The sequence below is a fragment of the Chroicocephalus ridibundus genome, chromosome 31 (assembly GCF_963924245.1).
Source record: "Chroicocephalus ridibundus chromosome 31, bChrRid1.1, whole genome shotgun sequence".
Classification (NCBI taxonomy): Eukaryota; Metazoa; Chordata; class Aves; order Charadriiformes; family Laridae; genus Chroicocephalus; species Chroicocephalus ridibundus.
Genome location: NC_086314.1, coordinates 255,703 through 269,600, shown reverse-complemented (window position 1 = coordinate 269,600; position 13,898 = coordinate 255,703). Strand labels below are relative to the sequence as shown.

The 13,898-nt window shown below is 61.5% G+C and overlaps 2 protein-coding genes across 4 annotated transcripts; both read right to left on the bottom strand.

Annotated features, from left to right (window-relative positions):
• Nucleotides 1-796: 796 nt before the first annotated feature.
• Nucleotides 797-5,276, bottom strand: LOC134508109 (solute carrier family 22 member 6-B-like). The gene is made up of 10 exons (XM_063319220.1): nt 4,803-5,276; nt 4,242-4,345; nt 3,975-4,129; nt 3,726-3,894; nt 3,307-3,430; nt 2,636-2,751; nt 2,122-2,336; nt 1,760-1,868; nt 1,468-1,671; nt 797-1,127 (listed from the first exon to the last, which is right to left on the bottom strand). The coding sequence occupies exons 1-10, from the start codon at nt 5,166-5,168 to the stop codon at nt 1,052-1,054; spliced, it is 1,638 nt and encodes a 545-aa protein (XP_063175290.1). The 5' UTR covers nt 5,169-5,276; the 3' UTR covers nt 797-1,051.
• Nucleotides 5,277-6,621: 1,345 nt separating this feature from the next.
• Nucleotides 6,622-12,913, bottom strand: LOC134508103 (solute carrier family 22 member 6-A-like). 3 transcript variants are annotated; one of them, XM_063319211.1, is made up of 11 exons: nt 12,795-12,913; nt 10,622-11,258; nt 10,205-10,308; nt 9,945-10,099; nt 9,275-9,443; nt 9,067-9,190; nt 8,870-8,985; nt 8,352-8,566; nt 7,729-7,837; nt 7,417-7,620; nt 6,622-6,875 (listed from the first exon to the last, which is right to left on the bottom strand). In XM_063319211.1, exons 2-11 carry the CDS (start codon nt 11,255-11,257, stop codon nt 6,794-6,796), a joined length of 1,914 nt encoding a protein of 637 aa, XP_063175281.1. In that variant the 5' UTR covers nt 11,258; nt 12,795-12,913; the 3' UTR covers nt 6,622-6,793. The 3 variants fall into 3 exon arrangements, with proteins under 3 accessions (XP_063175281.1, XP_063175282.1, XP_063175280.1); XM_063319212.1 differs by lacking the exon at nt 12,795-12,913 and adding an exon at nt 12,748-12,770; XM_063319210.1 differs by lacking the exon at nt 12,795-12,913 and adding an exon at nt 11,938-12,151.
• Nucleotides 12,914-13,898: the final 985 nt, after the last annotated feature.

The following is a 13,898-nucleotide window of genomic DNA, read 5'->3' as shown; positions in this document are numbered from 1 at the left end:
GGCACCCCCAGTCACGGTTAACGTTTGACTGTGGTGGGACCAGATCCCGCTATGGGTCAGTGGAGACGATCGTCAGGCGGAAGTGCTGGCGCCAGCCACGCCGGTCCCCAACCAGGGATGCCCGATGGCTCCCCGGGGCCATCCCATCCTCTCCATCCTCTTCCTCGGCAAGGACACCCCCAACCCCAGGTGTGTGGGGACCACCCCAGCCCCCCCCACCCCAGCTTGTTTTTACCATCCATGGTGGCTGATTCATGGGGCAAAGTCCCCAGAGCCCTGAACTGGATCCGTGGGAGCCCCTTGGACCCGGGGCAGGAGGGCAGCGGGAGGCAGCAGAGCGTAGGCAGAATGGGGCAGTGACCGGGGGACTTGGGGGTGGCTTGAGGGGCAGGACACCTGGGTGTGTGCTGGGTGGCCAGAAGCTTGGGTCTTTGGGATGTCGGGGTCCTTGGGACGTCTGGGCATCCGGGTCTCTGGGTCCTTGGGACATCTGGATCCTCAGCATCTTGGGGTTGTTGGGATCCCTGGGCACCCGGACATGTGGGTCCTCGGGATCCCTGGGTCCTCCCTGCGCTCTCGAGTGTGACTCTCCCCCCCTCGCAGCTCTGGTGCGTGCAGGGGGAGGGGAGGATGGTGGAGGGCGGGGGGGACACGCTGCCGAGGACGCAGCACCCCACTGGGTCCCATATTTGCCTTAGGGGCGGGACGGCCAGGCTGCGCGGGACCCCCCGTGGCCGTGGGAAAACAACCCCCCATCCCCGTCCCCGCGCCCTCCCGCCGGTCGCGTTTCACACGATTTTTGCTTTTATTATTTTTATTCCAGCACAGAAAAACCATCCTGCGAAAGCAGCGGTCGGAGGGGATGCACCATCCCCCAGCCTTGCATGGAGAGGAGGACGCCTGGGTCCCCTCCTTGGCCATGCAAGAGGGTGCCCGTGGTCATCGTTGTCCCTTTGCTCTTCTCGGGGGGATGCACCCCCCCCGGTTCCACTCCTGCTCCTTCATCTGCCGGGTCTGAGGGAGTCTTGGGGGTCCCCCGGGAAGGTTGGCGCTAGCAGGGCCCTGTGGTGCCCGTGGGCTGAAGTGGGATGTGGAGATCTTGGGCTTCGTCCTTCTGGGGGTGGGTCCTGGGGGGAGAGGGAGGATGGGGTACAGCTCTGGGGGGGCAGATGGGATTTAATGCTGCTGTTCCCCCTCCTTCCCCATGGACCTGTCCATCCATCTTCATAGATATCCATCTGTGCATCCTTTCATGCATCCATTGCCGTGCTCTTCTTCCTGTCCACCCATCTGTCCATCCACCCGTCCCTGTCCAGTCCCATCCACTCCTGTCCATCCATCCCCTCACACAACCAATCCTCTACCTGTCCCCCCCCACGTCCAACCAACCCTTCTCTCCCACCATCCCTCCCTGGGTCCACCCGTCCCTCTGTCCCTCCCCTTGTCCTTCCATCCCTCCCATCCCACCTGCCCTCCACCTCCTCCACAGTCTCGGGCAGTGCCATGTCCCGTGTCTCCGGCAGGAAGATGGCCACCAGCCCCGACACCACTGGGGCTGCTCCGTAGATGATGAAGGGCAACACAGGGAAGACCTCACCCGCCATCTTCACCAAGGGGGCCGTGATGCTGCCCAGACGGGCCATGGTGTTGGCCAACCCCATGCCTGTCTGCCTGTGGGACACCGAGAGGCCCTGAGGGACCAGCCTGCATGGTCACGGCCACCATGTCACCTCCCCCAACCTCCAGCCCCACTCCTTACCGAATAACAGTGGGGTACAGCTCACCCGTGTAGAGGAAGACGCAGTTGAAGGACGCGGCCAAGCAACCCTTACCGAAGACGGCCAGAGCAGTCCGAAGCATCCGCAGGTCTGTGGGGGTGAGGACAGGACATCTGGGACTCGCTTTGGTGTCACTAGTTGGAGTTGGGTTGGGTTGGGTTGACGGTGGGTGATGAAGAGAGGAGACCCCAGACACCAGGGTTTCAGGCAAATCACCCGTAAAAAGCTAAAATCACTCCAGCTGTGGATTATGTTAGTGGGTGGAGCTTGTTTTGTCCCTCACAGACGGTGCCTTATGGGCTGGAGATGAAGGGGACACCACGGCCACCGCCCCAGCCCTCACCTCGTGGTACCAAGATGTTGGCCAAGATGGCCAAGCCAGCCAGGATGAGGGTGACGGACTGGGTGAAGCGTCGCCCCACGAAGGTGATGGTGAGGATGGAGAGCAGCTTGGCCGGGATGTCCACAGTCCCAAAGATGAGCTGGATCACGTAGATGTTGAAGTCAAAGTTTTGCAGGTCCATGGCCAACCCGTAGTAGGCGAAGCTGGTGGAGAACCTAGGCCAAGAAGAGGTGAGGAGGGGGCAAATCTCACTGGATGGGAGGTGTGGGGTAGGATATGGGGGTCACACACCAGCCCCTGGCCTGTAGGATCCAGCCAGGAGATCTGTGTCCCTTCCTGGAGCATGTGTGGGCCAAGAGACCTCTGTTGACCGAGTCCTGCACTTTCACTTTCCAATATGGACCCAGCTAAGGTGGGTGGATGCAGGAGGTGTTTGGGGAGGGGTGGCTGAATCGCCAACTTGGGGGGGACGGATAGACAACCCCCCACTGATGTCCTCCACCACCAGGCGTACCACACGAAGCAGAGGCAACAAGAGATGCGGCGCACAACGGGTGTCCGGACCAGGTCAAGCACTGTGTGGTGACTCCCCGATGAAGCCATCTCCTTCTGCATGTAGGACCTCAAGGCCTAGAGGGAGAGGGGGGGGCTCTGGGGTGGGAGGAGCAGAGAGGGGAACCAGGGTGGAGCTCGGAGGCAGCAGGGGAGTAAGCCCTGGGCAGGGTGGGTGGAGGGTGAGTGGGAGGAGGATGGAGGGACGGACGAACAGATGGACGGACAGATGGTCAGATGGATGGACATGGGGGATGGAGATGGGGGATAGATGGGTGGTGGATGGAGATGATGGAGATGGATGGTTGTATAAAGGGATGGATGGATGGAAATGGAGGTAGATGGAGATGGATGGAGGGAGGGATGGATGGAGATGGAGGTGGATGGAGATGGAGGTAGATGGAGATGATGGAGATGGATGGATGGAGGGATGGATGGAGGGAGGGCTGAACAGACGGATGGAGAGTTGTCTACAAGGGTGGCTGTAGACAATGTTTTGGGGCTGCAAGGATGGGTGTAGGAGAGCCCCACTGTTGGCCCTCTACTTGAGGGCCAGGAGAGGAGGGGTCACTTCCCCCCATCCCCTATAAAACACCCCAGAGATGCCCCAGGGGACCCAGCCAGAGCCTTTACTTCTATATCAAGCTTGTCCCCTTCTTCCTTCTTCCCATTTATCCTGGCCACTTTCTGGAGCTCCTTCAGGGCTTGGTGGGACTTCCCCACCATGACCAGCCAACGAGCTGACTCTGTTAACCACCTGCGGAGGAGATGGGGACAGGATCCTGACGGTCATCCCGCCGTCCCTCTGACACTGTCACCAGCGATCTGCCCCTCCAGCCATCTCCCCATACTTTCATCCATCCAACCCTCCGTCCATCCTTGCAGCTTCTATTCATTTCCTTCCATCTGCCCATCCCTGCAACCCTCCGTCATTCCATCCGTCCCTCCACCCATCCATATCTCCATCTGTCCATGCATCCATCCCTCCATCTATCCACCCCGGCATCCATCCCTCCATCCATGACTCCCTTCCTCCCGCTTCTCCTCCTCACCATGAGTAGAGGAAGAAGCAGAAGAAGGGCAGCGACACAGTGAGCTGCAGCCAGCGCCAGTCAGGGACGGCGTAGGCGATCCCAGCCAGCAGGAACTGCCCGGTGGTGTAGCAGTAACCCATGAAGGTCCCCACGAGCGCCCGGGTGCGAGTGGGCATCCACTCCAAAGCTGCCGAGACACACAGAGACATGGAGCAGAGCAGGAGGGTGCCCGGGGCCGGTACCGTGGGGCTGGTGGTGGCCACGTACAGAGGGAGACGCTGTTGAGGACGATGCCGGAGAAGGCCATGCCCGTGAGGAAGCGGAAGACGCAGTAAACCGTGAAAGTTGGGGCGAAGGAGGAGCACGTCCCCATGGTGCCCATCTGAAGGTAGCACCAGGTGAGCAGCGACCGGCGACCAAACCTGGGTGGTGAAGAGGAAGAGGGGGTGAGGAGGAGGAAGAGGGGGCGAGACAATCCCACGATGCTGCCCCACCACCCCACCTGCCCAGGGGGATGAGGGGTCCCCTCCTCACCTGTCTGAGAGACCCCCGAAGACAATGCCGCCCACCAAGACGCCGGCCATGTAGAGCGACTGGGCCAACTGCTTCAGGCCCCGGGAGCTGCACACCAGGTCCCACTGCAGAGGGGCAAGGACATGGGGTGGGACAGAGGTGGGAGAGACCCCTCTGGCCTCCCTCCTGCCCCCCAAAACTGGCCGTGGTGGCTGGTAGGGTTGAGCCAACGCAACAACCAACGGATGGCCAATGGAAACACGAGGAAGGTGCCAATAAACACTTGGCCGACCTTCCCAGCATCCCCATGGCTGGAAGCTCCTTCCAGGGGTCATCTGGCCCTTTTTTGACCCCCTTGTTGATGGCCACCGTCTCCCTCTTCCCCCCCTTCCCTCTCCTGAGCTCTCACGGTGTTGAGTGCCTCCACTACGGGTCGAGCGGGCAAGATACTCCAGTTGGAAGAAGTCAACATCGTGATGACAGCGGCCCCTTCACTGGTGCCTCAAGGTGGGAACTGCACATGGGATTGGGTGAAACAAGCCATGAGCCCCACATCCCACCCCCCTGCTGCTGCCGTCCTACCTCGGTGATGATGGTGCTGGTGAAGACGCTGCGGTCATAGGTCCAACCATCATGGCAGGGCTCTGTCTCCGGCCAGCTGCTGTTGGGAGCTGTGCCATTGGCCTCCAAAAGCCACCACTGCGGTGTCACGAAGCGCCGGCATCGCTCACCACGGGGAACCGAGACCCTCAGCAGGTCCTGGGGGTCGAGGCCAGTGGCGTTGGCCTCCCAACGAAGCCGGCAGCGATGGTCGCTGGTGGCGGCCGTGAAGTTCTGCAGAAGGTTGTGACTGGCCATCATGAGGACGGGCAGGGCCAGGAGGAGCACCGAGGCCACCTGGAAGCGTCCCATGCCCCCCACGTGCTCCAGGAGGCTGGCGAAAGCCATGCTGCCACCGTGAGACCCCGGGAACGCCCCACAGCCATGCACGCCTGCCCCAAAAGGGATGGATTTCACCCCCAAAAATGCTTCCCTCGCTCCCGCGGTGTCCTCGCTCCACAGGCACCGGGGGTGGTCTCCTATATAACCCGGCCAACGGCTGTTTTGGGTTAATGTTTGACATCTGGGGTGGGTTTTTTTTGTGATTATTATTTTTTTTTTTCCCAGAAGGAGAAGGCAGAGGCAGGTAGGCAAAAGTGCAGGCCAGGACAGCGCAAAAGTGTCCGGGGGGGGGGCGGGCCACCTAGCGCCAGCAAAAGGTGGCCAGAGCCAAATCCGTGGGCACTTCCCTTCCCTCGTTGCGGCAGCAAAAACGTCCCCGAAAGAGGGCAAAATGGGAGCAATCTGGGGCAGGAACAAAAACCAAATGATTCTCTTTTATTCCATTCTTTTCCAGCGTTGCTTTGTTGAGGGGAAGAGGTGGCGTCTGGAGAGGGGCCATCTGGGACCAGCCTCGTTCATCCGGCTCGTGGGTTACTCTCAGGTGGGCTTCCCGGAAAGGCGGGGTGAGGGGGGGGATGTCTCCTGGCTTGGGACAATGCATGGCCTTCGCCAGCCCCATTGGGTTAAATTTTAGCGATTTCTGTGGTCGAAAGGGGACCGAAAGGTGCTGACGGAGGTGGCCCTGCTTGAGTCAGCGCATTCTCCGCCTGGGGAAGCCGGGGGTTAATTTTTGATGGGGTTGGACCAAGGTGGGTGTTGATGGGGCCAAGGGACACGTCGGCGGTTGGGAGCAAGGGCCATGGTGGCCTCAGGGGGGAAATCGGGGAAGGGGCATCATGGTGGCAGCACCATGGGTTGCTGGGAGGGGGCCGGGGTGGGATTTGGGAGCTCCTGACACTTCCACCCTTCTCTGAGATTTGGGGGGCCCCTCTACCGGGTGGGTTTGGTGTTACTGGGTGTCATCTTGTTGGAGGTGCCCTCCAGCGTGGTGTTCTTGGGTGCCACCTTATTGGTGGTGACCTCAGGGACAAGGTTATAAGGTGTCATCTTATCGAAGGTGACCTGCAAAGTGGTGTCCTTGGGCAAGGCAGTTTTGGAGGTGACCTTGGGAACAAGGTTTTGAGCTATCACTGGAGGTAACCTCCAACATGGGGGTTCCGAGGTGCCATCTTATTGGAGGTGACCTCAGGGACTGGGTTTACAAGGTGTCACCTTATTGAACAGGGCCTCCAAGGTGTTCTCGGGCATTGTCTTATTGGTGGTGACCTCAGGGACAAGGTTATGAGGTGTCACCTTATTGAAGGTGACCTCCAATGTGGTGTTCTTGGGCGCCATCTTTTTGGAGGTGACCTCAGGGGCACAGTTCTTAGGCATTGGCCTATTGGAGGTGACCTCAGACGTGGTTATTGGGTGTCATCTTATTGGGGGTGACCTTGGGTAGGCTCAGATAACACCCCAAGACGTTGTCCCCACCAGGGCTGCTTTATTCCTCCAAGGACTTCCCCTGCCCCACACAGGGAGGTCACCAGCCATGGGGCAGGCAGCAAATTCATACTCGTCCCCAAACACGCGGAGACCCATGGAGAAGGGTGCCGAGTGTAGGGTGCTGTCCCCCCACACCCCGTGGTCCTTCAGGCCTCCTTCTGTGGGGCCTTGTCCTGGGGCTGGAGGGGGATCTTCTCTTTTGGGTCATCCGTCTTCTTCCGCTTGGCCCTGGAGGGAGGAAGATGATGAGGAGGAGGGTCCATAGGGCATGGCAGGATGGGTCAGCCACTGGCAGGGTGGGAAGCAGCCCAGCCTGCACTGTGTCCGTCCATCTGTCCAGCCACTCACATCACTGGTTCGTCTGCCAACACACCCATCCACTTGTCCCTCAGCACATCAATCTGTCCCTCCATCCAAAAGCCCTTCAGCTTTCAGTCCACCCAACCATCCATCATCCATCCGTCCATCCATCCGTCCATCATCCAACCATCCATCATCCATCCATCCGTCCATCCATCATCCATCCGTCCATCCATCATCCATCCGTCCATCCATCCATCCATCCGTCATCCAACCATCCATCATCCATCTGTCATCCATCCATCCATCCATCATCCAACCATCATCCATCATCCATCCATCATCCGTCCATCATCCAACCATTGTCCATCTGTCCATCCATCCATCCATCATCCAACCATCCGTCATCCATCCATCTGTCCATCCATCCGTCCGCCTGCCCCTCCCTCCCTCCCTCCCGCATGCCCACCTGCTCTCCACCTCCTCAATGGTGTCGGGCAGTGGCCTGTTGAGGGTCTCTGGGAGGAAGCCGGCCGCCACGGCTGCCACCACGGGGGCCACCCCATAGACCGCAGGGGGCAAGAAGGGGTAGTATTCATCCATCATCTTCACCAGTGGCGCCACGATGCCACCCACTCGGGCCATGGTGCTGCCAAAGCCCAGCCCGGTCTGCCTGCCGGCACCGGGGGGGTCAACATGGAGCAGAGCCCACCCTGGGGGGTGTCACAGGTGGGTGACGGGGGACGTGCCCCGCTGTGGAGTCATGGGGGCAGGGTTTTACCTGATGGGAGTGGGGTAGAGCTCGGTGGTGTAGAGGAAGACGCAGTTGAAGGAGGCGGAGAGGCAACCCTTGCCGATGACGGCCAGCGCCGTGCGCACCGTCTGCAGCTCTGGGGCAGAGAGAGGGACGGGGTGGACTCTGCGTTTGGGCAGGAGCCACCTCAGGGACGGGGCGATGGTGGGAAGGAGAAAGGAGGGAGGAGGTAGGGATGGAGAGCTGGCTAGCTAGAGAAGCAATTGGATGGATGGTTGGAGACGTGGATGGATCGGTTCTGAGATGGCGAGTCACCATCCTTGGTGATATTCAAAAGCCACCTGGACGTAGTCTCGGGTGCCCAGCTCTAGGTGGCCCTGCTCAAGCAGGAGGGTTGGACCAGATGACCTCCAGAGGTCCCTTCCAACCTCAACCATACTGTGGGTAAGTGAGAGGTTGGATAGTTGATTGGTGGGATGGAGGGACGGAGAGACGAGAGCATGGATGGCGAGGTAGGGAGGTGCAGCACTCAATGGCTGGAGAAGGGAGGGATGGGTGAAGAGCAAAGCAGAGTTGTGTGGTGGACTGGTGGGGACATGGGTGGCTGGACAGAGCAGTGCAGAAGACCCCCATCGCTCCATCGCACCCACCTGTGGAGACAAAGATGTTGGCAATGATGACCAGCCCCGCCAAGAAGAGGGCCACCATGAGTGACACCCGCCGGCCAATGTAGCTCACGGAGACGGTCACCACCACTTTGGCCGGGAAGTCAACGGCGCCGAAAATCACCTGGATGAGGTAAATGCTGACACCAAAGTTTTGCAGATCCATGGCCAGCCCGTAGTAGGAGAAACTGATGGAGAACCTGGAGCAGGGTGGAGAGGGGCACGGACTTTGAGGTGGCGTGACCTCCCTGGGATGTCACCATCGCGGGGGACCGGGCAGGGATGGCAGATGGAGGAGAAGGCGGCTGTGGTACGGTTGGACGGCTGGATCATCTGTCCAGCTGTCCCTCTTTCCATTCATCCACCTGTACATCTGACCAACTCTCCAACCGTCTGTCTGTCTACCCTTCCATCCTTCCACCCGCCCACCCAGCCTTCCAGCCAACCAGCCATCCCTCCCTCCTCCTCCTCAGCCCCATCAGACTCCCCCAGCCCCGCCCCACCAGACGATGGAGAGGCAGAAGAAGATGTGGCGGATGACTGGGGTCCGGACCAGGTCGGAGATGGTGTAGGACGACTTCAGACCAGCCAACTCCTCCTTCATGTTGGACTTCAGGATCTGAGAGATGGAGAAATGCGAGAGGTGGGTGGGGGTCAGGGGTGGGAGACCAAGAGCCCCCTCACCAGGGGGCCACCCTACCTCTACCGTGATCTTCTCCCCTTCCTCCTTTCTCTTGTTAATCCTGGCCACTCGCTGCAGGACCTTCACGGCCCTCTCAGCCTTCCCCGAGAGCACCAGCCAACGGGCGGATTCAGCCAACCACCTGCAGTCAACGAGGGGGAAACTGAGGCACGAAGAGAGGCCCACGGGTCCCCATGGCGTTCCCCAAGGGATCCAAGCGTCCTACCAGGAGTAGAGGAGGAAGACGAAGAAGGGCAGGGAGACGGTGAGCTGGAGCCAGCGCCAGTGGGGGACAGCGTAGGCCACCCCAGCCAGCAGGATCTGGCCCAGGGTGTAGGCGAAGCCGGTGATGGCCACGGTGATGGCGCGGTAAGGCGTGGGAATCCACTCCACCACTGCAAGGGACCATGGGGACGCGGCTGACTTGGTGTCCCAGCCCTCCGTGACCCTCCTTGGGAATGTGGCCTTCCCATCATGCCCAGACGTGTCCGCACCACATGGCCCCATCCACGGCCACGGTGATGTCCCCATCAGTGACCACTGGGGTGTCCCCAGCGGCAGCCACAGGGACACCTCCATCTGTAGAGAGGGGGATGTCCCCACCCATGGCCATTGGGACATCCCCATCCGTGGCCATTGGGTCGTCCCCGTTCACAGCCATGCCGATCGTCCGCCCCCAGAGCCACGTGGCCGTCCTCATCAGTGTCCCCAGACATGGTGACCGGGGACATCCACATCCACGGCCATGGCGATGTCGCTCTCCGTGGCCACGGTGATGTCCCCACGCACGGCCTTTGGGACATCCCCAACCATGGCCATTGGGTTGTCCCCATCCTTGGCCATGCCGATTGTCCCCCGCCATGTCCCTGTGGTCATCCTCGTCCCTGTCCCCTCACCCAGGCAGGCGATGCTGAGGCCGAAGCCAGAGAGGGCCATGCCACCGGCGAAGCGGAAGACGCAGTAGGATGCGTAGTTGGGGGCGAAGGCCGTGCACGTCCCCATCACCCCCAGCTGCAGGTAGGACCACATCAACATGGCCTTGCGCCCGAACCTGCAATGGGGAAGCACTGGGTGCCACTGGGTGCCACGGGGTGATGGTCTGTCCAGCGCCCCATGGGGAAACTGAGGCACGGGGAGGGGTCTCTGCTGCTTTTACCTGTCTGAGAGGCCCCCCAGGACCAGGGCGCCCACCAGGACCCCCGCCATGTAGATGGACTGGGCCATCTGCCGGAGCTGCCGGTAGCTGCAGACGAGGTCCCACTACAGGGACGAGGATGAGGTGAGGACGACCTGTCCTCTCCTTCCACCCATCAGTCCCTCCTCTTCTCTCCTGGCCGTCCATCCATCTGTCCCACCATCCCCATCCAGCTTCATCTCCATCCCCCCAACCCCGTAGGACTCCATCTCCTCCTCCCCATCTCCATACGGTTCCATCTCCACCCGTCTATCTCCGTGAGGCTCCATCCCTGTCCCCACCTCGGAGAAGTTGGTGGCCACGTGGATGCTATTGTCACCTTCCCACCCTCCATCCTCCATCCCTCCCCACCTCACCTCCCCCCATCCCCATGCCCACCTCGGTGACGATGGTGGCCACGTAGATGCTGCGGTCGTAGTCCCAGCCATCGTGGCAGGGCTCGGTGGGCCAGGGGCCGGTGCTGCGGTTGGCAGGGGACGAGGCCACGTAGCGCCGGCAGGACCCCAGGGTGGCATCAGGAGGCCCCAGGGTGCTATTGGACCACCCCAGGGTGGCGTTGGAGGACCCCAAGGTGGCATCAGGCTGGACATGGGTGCCATCAGGGGACCCCGGTGTGCCATCGCGTGTGATGTGGGTGGCACCGGGGATGTGGGTGCCATTGGGAGACCCCAGGTTGCCATCGGGGGACCTCAGGGTGGCACGAGGGGACCCCAAGGTGCCATCAGGAGACTTCAGGATGGCGTTGGAGGACCTCGAGGTGCCATCAGAGGCTGCCCAAGTGCCATCACGGGTGGCTCCGGGTGGCGCTGGGGTGGCGCTGGGGACACTTGGGGTGGTAGCGGGACCGGGGGTGACACTGGGGACGCGGCAGCGGTGAGGGGGGACGGCAGCGGTGAAGTTCTGCAGCAGGTTGTGGCTGGCCATGAGCAGGATGGGCACCGCCAGCAGCGCCGTCTGCAGCACCTGGAAGCGTCCCAGCCCCCCGACCTGCTCCAGCACCGCCCCGAACGGCATCCTGGGACACGGGGACACCGTCAGACACGGGGACACCGCAGGACACCAGGGCGTGGGGAGCATCATCACCCGTGGGGCCACCACCACCCGCTGGGATTCCGTCAACCACAGGGACACGGTCACCCATGGGAGCAGCGTTGGACACAGGGGATGGGGAACACCGTCACCCATGGGGACACCGTCACTCATGGGGACACCAAGGTATGGGGAACACCATCACTCATGGGGACATCACCACCCTTGGGGACACCACTGGACACCAGGGTACGGGGAACAATGTCACTCATGGGGACATCACCACCCTCGGGGACACCCTCACCCCCTGGGACACCATCATAGGGGTCACTGCCACCCACGGGGACGTGGGGAGGTGGGACGTGAGTGTTGCGTGGACACGGGTCATCCGCCAGCGGGAGTGTTGAGGTGGGGACAGGGGACACGGGGATGGGGACGAAGACATGGGGATGTGGGGCAAACACAGGGCTGTGGTGACACGGGTCAGACATGGGGAGGGGACATGGGGCAGGCGCAAGGACAGGGACGGCGGGGACACAGCGGGGGGACACGGTGACCACCAGGGACACGGATCAGACAGGGACGGTGTCACCACTTGCGTCACAGGTCCCCAACCCCTCCCGATGTCCCCATCCCCTCCCAGCATGTCCCTGTTCCTGCCCCACCTCAGCCTGCTCCCTGGGGACGGGGACATCCGGCCAGCTGTGACTCCCGTGTCCCCAAGGTGAAGGGTCCCTTCTCTGATGTCCCCAGCACGTCCTGGTCCCGTGTCCCCTGGTCCCCACGTCCCTTCTCCAATGTCCCCATCCCCTCAATGGCCCAAACCTGTCCCCATGTGCCCTCTTCTGGCGTCCCCAACGTCCCCTGGTCCCCAGCCCCTACCTGAAGTTCCCAACTTGCCCCACTTCAGTGTCCCCACCCCATCCCAGGTCCCCTCCGCGATGTCCCCAACTTGTCCTCACGTACAAGTCTAGCGTCCCCTCACATCCCCTCCCTGATGTCCCCACCCTGTCCCACTGTCCCCTCCACGATGTCTCCAACCCGTCTCAGCGTCCCCAACCCATCCCACTGGTCTCTTTCTGATGTCCCCAACCTGTCCCCCGTCCCCTCTGTGATGTCCCCAACCTGTCCCAACGTCCCCAACCCATCCCGCATTCCCACCGTGCCCCCTCAGCGTCCCCAACCCGTCGCACTGTCCCCCTTCTGATGTCCCCAACCCATCACGGGCCCCCTCCATGATGTCCCCAACCCATCCCCAACCCATCCCCACGTCCCCACCGTGCCCCTCAGCGTCCTCACTGTCCCCCTCCATGATGTCCCCAACCCATCTCATGCCCCTCAGCGTCCCCAACCCGTCCCACTGTCCCCCTTCTGATGTCCCCAACCCATCACGGGCCCCCTCCATGGTGTCCCCCACCTGTCCCCATGTCCCCAACCCATCCCCACGTCCCCACCAAGCCCCTCAGCGTCCCCACCCTGTCCCACTGTGTCCCCGAGATGTCCCCGCACTCTCCGGCGGTACCTGGCCTCCTCGGGGTGACGTCCCCGTCCCCGGGGTCCCCCCGGCCGCTGGCCCCGTTATATAAGGCGAAAAGCGGCTCTTTTGGTTAAAGTGTCACCGGGATTAGGCCGAGGGAGGGGGGAGGAGGCGGATTCCAGCGCCGCGGGCGCCCGGACGCCTGGGGCCACCCGACGCCTGGGTCCCCCCGCCCGCCGGCCCCACACGCGCCCGAGGGGCCTATAGAGCCCCTATAGGGTAGGTCCCCCTATAGATCAACCCCCATCCGCTTAGGACACCCCCAGCCCGTGCCCCCTGCAGACCCTAGGGAAGCCCCATAGGGCCCCAGTGCTGCCTACAAGGGCCATATAGATCCCCCAGGAGCCCCTATAGTGGGCCCTACAGATCCCCCAGGAGCCCCTATAGTGGCCCCTATAGCCCCCCCAACGCCGCCCGTGGGACCCCGATGTCCCCGACCCCACCTCGCACCCCCCCAAGGGCTCCGACAGGCCCCTGTGCACCCCTCATAGACACCTACAGATCCCTCTTGTGCTCCTATAGACCGCTACAGCCGCCTGTGGGCCCCCAGAACCCTCACGCCGACTCCTATAGATTCCTACAGCCCGCTCTATACCCCCTGCAGCCCCCATATGCCCCTTTAAACACCCCATTGCCCCCCCCCCCCCCGAGCCCTTATAGCCCTCTCTAGATCCCTACAGCCCCCTATAGGTTCATTATGGGTTTCTATAGACTCCTGTAAACATTCTATAAGCTCCTATAGGCCCTGTAAGCCTCCCTATGGCTCCTATAGCCCCCTGTAACCCCCCCGGCTCCTATAGGTCTCTCTAACCCACCTATGAGCTCCTATAGATTCTCTACAGGCTCCTATAAACTCCTCCATGGGCTCCTTTAAGTGCCTACAACCCTCCCCCCCCGCCCCCAACAGACTCCTATAAATCTTATAAATCCTCTTGGGTTCTCCTACAGACCTCTATAGGCCCCTACAAACTTCTCTACGGGTTCCTTTAAGTGCCTATAACCCCCCTAATAAACTCCTATAGATCCTATAAATCCTGCTGGGGGGGTCTTATAGCTCTCTATAATCCCCTAAAGGCTCCTATAAACTCC